General features: G+C 43.2%; 1 protein-coding gene across 1 annotated transcript; it reads left to right on the top strand.

The window, feature by feature from the left end:
* The first annotated feature begins 3,716 nt into the window (after nucleotides 1-3,716).
* On the top strand, nucleotides 3,717-5,884 carry LOC148021361 (gibberellin 20 oxidase 1-D-like). Its single transcript, XM_087699224.1, has 3 exons — nucleotides 3,717-4,556; nucleotides 5,042-5,363; nucleotides 5,454-5,884. Exons 1-3 carry the CDS (start codon nucleotides 3,814-3,816, stop codon nucleotides 5,712-5,714), a joined length of 1,326 nt encoding a protein of 441 aa, XP_087555350.1. The 5' UTR covers nucleotides 3,717-3,813; the 3' UTR covers nucleotides 5,715-5,884.
* Nucleotides 5,885-6,521: the final 637 nt, after the last annotated feature.

Consider the following 6,521-nt stretch of genomic DNA (forward strand, 5'->3'; position numbering starts at 1 on the left):
TCTCTCATTTCCTTTTCTCTCTTCCTCTCCCTCTCTCATTTCCTCTCCCTCCCTTTCCCTCACCCTCTCCCTCTCTTTCTCTCTTTCCCTATTATATTTAACATATTTTCTCTCTTCTCTCATGCTCTCATTTTTTCTCTCTCCTCTCCCTCTCTCATTTCCTTTTGCTCTCTTCCTCTCCCTCTCTCATTTCTTCACCCTCCCTCACCCTCTCCCTCTCTTTCTCTCTTCCCCTATTATGTTTAATGTTTTTTCTCTCTTTTTCTTTCTCCTCTCCCTCTCTCATTTCTTTTTCTCTCTCCTCTCCCTCTCTCATTTCCTTTTCTCTCTTCCTCTCCCTCCCTCATCCTCTTTTTCTCTCTTTCCCTATTATGTTTAACATGTTTTTCTCTCTTTTTCTCTCTCCTCTCTCTCTCTCATTTCTTCTCCCTCCCTCACCCTCTCCCTCTCTTTCTCTCTTTCCCTATTATGTTTAATGTTTTTTCTCTCTTTTCCTCTGCCTCCCTCTCTCTTTCTCTCTCCCTCCCTCTCCCTGTTTCTCTCTCTTTCAATGTTTCCCTCTCCCTCTCCCTCTCTCATTTTCTCTCTCTCTCTCTCTATCTCCCTCTTTCTCTCTTTCTCTCTCATTTCCTCTCCCTCTCTCAATACGCACAAATTATATAAGAAACAAGTAAAAGAGAGAGAGAAAACTCCATCTCCCTCTCTTTCTCTCTCCCTCCCTCTCCCTCTTCCATTTCCTCCCTGTCCCTCTCCCTCACTCTCTCTTTCTCTCTTATTTCCTCTCCCTCTCTCAATACACACGAATTATACCAAAAACAAGTAAAAAAGAGAGAGAAAACACAAAAGCAAAGTAAGAATGGACAATGCACTCACTGTAAAGGCTTGAAGAAGGGTTTGGCGGCTCCTCTTCGCGACGGCAGCTCCTCTTCTTCGCGAACAGCAGTGGGAGCGGTGAGAAGCCTTCTTTCTCCTTCTTTCTCTCTTTTTCTCCCTCTCAACAAGATGCTCGCTCTCCCTTTCGCTCTCTCTTTCGTGAACGTATGAAAAATGATGCGCTTGGGTTTCGGCCCGTGCCATTTTTTTCATGTGGGTACTGTTGCTATTTGCATCGCTAAATGCGACGCTAATAGCGACATAAATAGCAACGCCACTATTTCTTATCGCTAATGGGCATCGGTATACCCTCATATCCTTGTGGTGTAGGGCTAGAGTTAGCATTGTAAAGTCTTTTGTAATCCAAGCTTAGGGAAAATTGTCTATTGTGAGTGTGCATTTTAACTTGGTACTAGCTAAATAAAGTTATCCTAATGGGAGCTCTCATGAATTGGCTGATCCACTTTAGTGAATTTAAATTATCCTAGTACCTTGCACTTAAATCCTTAGCATTTATTAATGTCTAATTAAGAGACAAATTTTGACTCTCTCATTTTGCACATGCTATCAAGCCCCATGTATTTAACCATTATGCAATAGAAAACATAAGTCCCTTGATTACTTTTATAATAAATATTACATAATGCATAAGGTACCAAGGTAGGTACTTTACAAAGTATTTGGATGTGAAGGGTTGGAAGAAGCTTTCCTTCTCCTTTTCTCTCTTCTATGTCCTTCCTCTTTGTTTGTAGTAGCGGTAGTCAATGGATAATTGAAGAACAAATGACTATATTGGAAGAGGGAGAGCTACAGATGGATGGTGAGAGTACTATTAGAGCTCCTTTCAATGGATCTGACTTAAATGGGAGAGAAGTAAAGTTCAGTGAGTCTACTACACCAAATTTTGCACTTTGTGTTTTCTTTCATATATTCTTGGGACAAGTTGGGAAATATAAGTGTTGTGGAGGTTTAATACAAGCTGATTTTGTGAGAGGAATAATTTTGAAACCCAATCACACCTTTTACGAGGATCTTCTAGAATCCAAAACCCTTATTCTCTCAAAATATCTCATATTGAAATAAATGATTTCCTTATTTTGCAAAGAAGAGGCCATTTAGACCATCTTTTATCATAACCATTTGCAATATGATAAAGATTCAAGTAACACACATCTAACTCATTAACTATGGTGTAACCACAATAACACAATGTAAACGTTCAAGCCTTTAATCTTGACTTATATCACCAAAGTAACTCTTTTTGACAAAGTTAATATCTCCACTTGTCTCTTTTCAAGGTTTTCTTACCTTGCAGAACCTTTTTTAAGTTTGCACAAATAATGATGAAGCATGTCCATGTGGCATTGGCATTATAAGTATCGTTTTCACAAGGTCCTTTTTAATGAGACACCATCTAATAGAAAATGCATAATGCATGTCTCACGTGACACTTATCAACATAATCCTTGTTGCCAAAGCATCCAACATCTTTCACATGGTAGGAAACAAAATTTAATATGCACATACAAAATTGTGACTTTGCCAAGGTTTATAGGGACATACGATAACGGTGGTTGTACTACAACTATTATTTGATAGAAATCCTCCACATTGTCTAGGAAGATGAGCCACAAGAAAGAAAGGAAACACCTAATGGATGGCCCTTTTGTACGATTCATTATGGTCGGGCTCTCTTACATACAACTCATTTCTACAATCGTTCATGCAATAACATTTTGATGATCATTGTCTTTATATTCTCGATCGCATAGTGTTGGTAGCTCCTAACACTCGTTCAAGGCCTACATGTATGTGAGAAGTATGGGAGTCCAAGGTCAATAAAGATTATGCTACATACAATTGAACAAAGTGGTTAGGACTTTGGTTTGTTCCATACCATCTTGCAAAGCCTCGTACAACTCATGCATGAGACTTCTTTGGTTTGTTAAACATGATTTGGGTTGCTAAGATTTGGTAGGATACTAGTCCGGACCAAGATTTTGCGAGAACGAGAGATGGATCAAGGCTAGTGTACACTTTCGCCCAAAGCAGATTTAACAGGCGATTGGTTTCCAGAATCGTCCAAGGATTCGTTTGTTGTAGCTAGTGATCAAATGAGTAAAAGCTAAAGTGTATAGTTTATGATATTGAGTGCGCGCAATGTCTTTGGAGCTGTCAATTGCTAGTGGGCGGAGGCATGATGGTTTGTGGAAGCACAGTACGCGAAATCGGATATGAGATTGACCATTCACCCATCAAATTGCTGCAGGTATAGCCTATGGCATCGAGCTCGTTCGAGTGAATTTGTTTCTTCGTTTTTGTACCGCATCCTATAGAGATAATTTGGTGCGATTCTAGCTTGTTCTAGTAAAGGAAAAGAAGAGCGGATGCGACATCGTTGCTGCCGCGTGCGGGGCAGCGGGGCCTAGTTGCTGCTAAAGACATTGGCGTGCGGAAGCGTCGATTGGAGTCCGGCACTCTTGTCTGATTCTGAGGTCGGATACGGCTCAGGGTCTCAGAAGCGCGCGCAGAGGTCAGCGATTTGTCTGCGCTAGGGCCCAGGGCCGGACTCATTGTTTTACTTGCAGGATCAGGTCACGACTCTTCGGCTTCCATAATCATATACGCACGCGAGAGAGAGAGAGAGTGCGTGTGTGTGTGTGTGTCTCTCTCTCTGAGAAAGAGGAGATTTGTCTGCGCTCGGCGCGCGCGGTCCTAAACATTGTTTCGCTCATGGAGATGGACCGACTGTTCGACTTTCATTGCAGGAATAATAATAACATACACGTGACATCATCATTCAACGCCGAGTGCGGGTCATGACTCATGAGAGAGCCGGCGACAGCTGCTGCCTCGCAACAAAGTGGCGCGGAGAAACAAACAAGCGCCTCGATTGAGGTGAAAGGGTGAGAAAGCTGATCGTCTACGGTCATGTGAAATATGGTAATTCACAAGTCATGGGTGCAGGGGCTGCGTGATCTGACCTGGTATAAATACGGATCCGCACTCCTACATTGCGGCCACTCAGACAGCTCGGAGGTACAAAGACAGCGCGCAGCAGCGATAATACTCAGCTGCAGGACTTCTGCGTTAAGTAGCCACCAGCTCGACAGTACTGCGAATATGGCGTCTCCAGCGGTCGCTGCTGCAGCCACGTCGTGCATCACTGACACTTTCTCCCAGTCCTCCAGCATCCCCGCGGAGTTCGTATGGCCGGATCTGCTGCAGTCGCAATCCGACGGAGGGGCGCTCACCGTGGAGAAGCAGCCTGTCATGCAGGACATGCCCACCATCGACCTCTCCCTCTTCCGCCGCATGAGGACTAATTCCGCAGATCCGACCTCATTAACATCGACTGCAATGGATCAATATCATGATCAGCTGGCCGCCTTGCAGCACGCTGCCCGGACGTTGGGGTTCTTCCACGTGGTCAACCACGACGTGGACGCGTCCCTGGTCGAGGCCGCCCATGACCACTCCGGACGCTTGTTCAGATTGCCCCTGGAGAGGAAGCAGAGAGCGAAACGACTCCCCGGAGAGAGCTTTGGCTATAGCAGCAGCTTCGCTGGGCGTTTCACGTCCAGGTTGCCCTGGAAGGAGACTTTCTCCGCCCAGCCCACGCCGGTTTCCAGCGTCTCTCACTACTTTCAGCAGATCTTGGGTGACGACCACCAAGCTTGCAGGTTTTGCTGTCGCCCTTTGCATCTACTTCATATAAACTCTGCCTGCGACTGTCTTTCCTTTTTAGTACTGTAATTCCCCGACGCGAACTCTCTCGTCAGTCTAATTCGTCATCTCTTCTCCTTCATACTAAATTTACTCATTATTAGAGCAGACTCCAGCTTCACATTTCAGATTGCCCCCTCAGATCAACCTCTCGAATTTCACCTTCTCCTGTCTTAGTGGCTCGCGTTGTTTGTAGGCTCACGTTGTTTGTATGCCTATCAGTGGATTCACCTTGAATCACATGTTTAAACAGGTTTAAGGATTTACCGATTCATGTCTTCATGGGCCGCTCATTAACTCCACCAACCATGAACATATCGTATCAGGGGCTATGCTTCTAGGAGCGACTTTAGTACAACGCCTCAACTAGATGAGATTATGGTTGGCTTATTTGTAGTATTAAAGTTAATTTCGTATGATAACATGGTTTTGCGGGTTGCAGTTCGACTTTTGAGAAATATTGTAAAGAAATGGTGAAGCTAGGGCTTGAGATATTGGAGGTCCTTGGACTCGCCCTGGGTCTACAACGCAGCTCATTGAGGCAATACTTTGAAGAGAACAGCTCTATTCTGCGTCTAAACTACTATCCATCTTGTCGCCAACCTTCTCTCACATTGGGGACCGGACCCCACACAGATCCATCAGCACTTACGATATTACACCAGGACGAGGTTGCAGGGCTCCAAGTGTGCCATGAAAGTATATGGTACACTGTCCCTCCACAAAAGGATGCATTTGTCATAAACATCGGTGACACATTAATGGTAAGTGCATCTCCTTAAATGTTGGTTTTAATTTCCTCCTTCCAATACATACTTATGGTGTGCTTACCCTTCATGGACTTCTTGGTTTAGGCCATCACAAACAAGCAATGCAAGAGTGGTGTACATAGGGCTCTTGTGAATGACTTTGTTGGAAGAAAGTCTATAGCTTTCTTTTTGAATCCACCATTTGAGATGACACTTTCTCCACCTGAGGAGTTGATAGATGAAGCCAATCCAAGGGCATATGAAGATTTCACGTGGGAGAATTTCCTTTACTTCACACAATCTGTTCATAGGCCATGTGTAAACACAATAGATTATTTCCATGATCGAGACTCTAAGCAAGAGTAAGCAAATCATCACAATAGAAGCATCTATCCTGTTCAAAGTAGTTTGGTATAAACAATTGGACCTATCAGTGCTATCAATGTATTATATATGAAGGCACAATTGGATAGACGTTGTGGCCTAGTGTTTGGATGTAGAACAAGAGCCTTATATTTAAGTTCATACCTTTTTCATACTGAGTTTGGAAAAGCCTATAATTGTGCAATGCTTTGAGGTTCTATGGTAATTGTGAGTGATTAGTTTTCTTCTATCAATTTGGTACATGGTTTCATTTTAAAGGCATAAAAGGATTAGTGTAAGCAAGTGGTTCATGAATAAGACAATTTACACCAATTGCAAAAAAAACACAACTTTATCTAACCATACATCAAATCCATTTGATCCCCATTTGAAAAAAGGGCTTAGTAGGTGACCTGACTAGAATAAGCCAATTTACACCAATTGCGAAAAAAAACACAACTTTATCTAACCATACATCAAATCCATTTGATCCCCATTTGAAAAAAGGCCTTAGTAGTCAGTCTAGTCAACACTAAGACTAGGTTACTTTACATTGTATTGTGTGTTTCTCAATTAGTGTGAAATAATGAAGAAAGCTATGGGAACTTGAAGGTTCATGGAGATTGAGTTTCCCTGTCTCTCTCTCTCTCATCTTTGAACATGGTATCAGAGCGTTGCCGGGTTGAGCTCTCTGGAGCAGGAGGAAGACAAAAAGACTTGTAGGAGTGGAAGATCAAGGGTTCTCAAACATCAAACAAGCTGTCATTGTGATGGAAGGTAGGCATTGTGTGATTGCTTACTCTATGGTTC

This window comes from Lygodium microphyllum, chromosome 18 (genome assembly GCF_053477565.2).
Source record: "Lygodium microphyllum isolate KBCC chromosome 18, Lygodium_microphyllum_v1.1.10, whole genome shotgun sequence".
Taxonomy (NCBI): domain Eukaryota; kingdom Viridiplantae; phylum Streptophyta; class Polypodiopsida; order Schizaeales; family Lygodiaceae; genus Lygodium; species Lygodium microphyllum.

Bases quoted from the DNA above. Each gene is read 5' to 3' on its own strand.
- LOC148021361 (XM_087699224.1), top strand. From the start codon at position 3,814: ATGGTAATTCACAAGTCATGGGTGCAGGGGCTGCGTGATCTGACCTGG. The intron at 4,557-5,041 runs GTTTTGCTGTCG...TGCGGGTTGCAG, and splicing joins GACGACCACCAAGCTTGCAG to TTCGACTTTTGAGAAATATT. The intron at 5,364-5,453 runs GTAAGTGCATCT...TTCTTGGTTTAG, and splicing joins ACATCGGTGACACATTAATG to GCCATCACAAACAAGCAATG.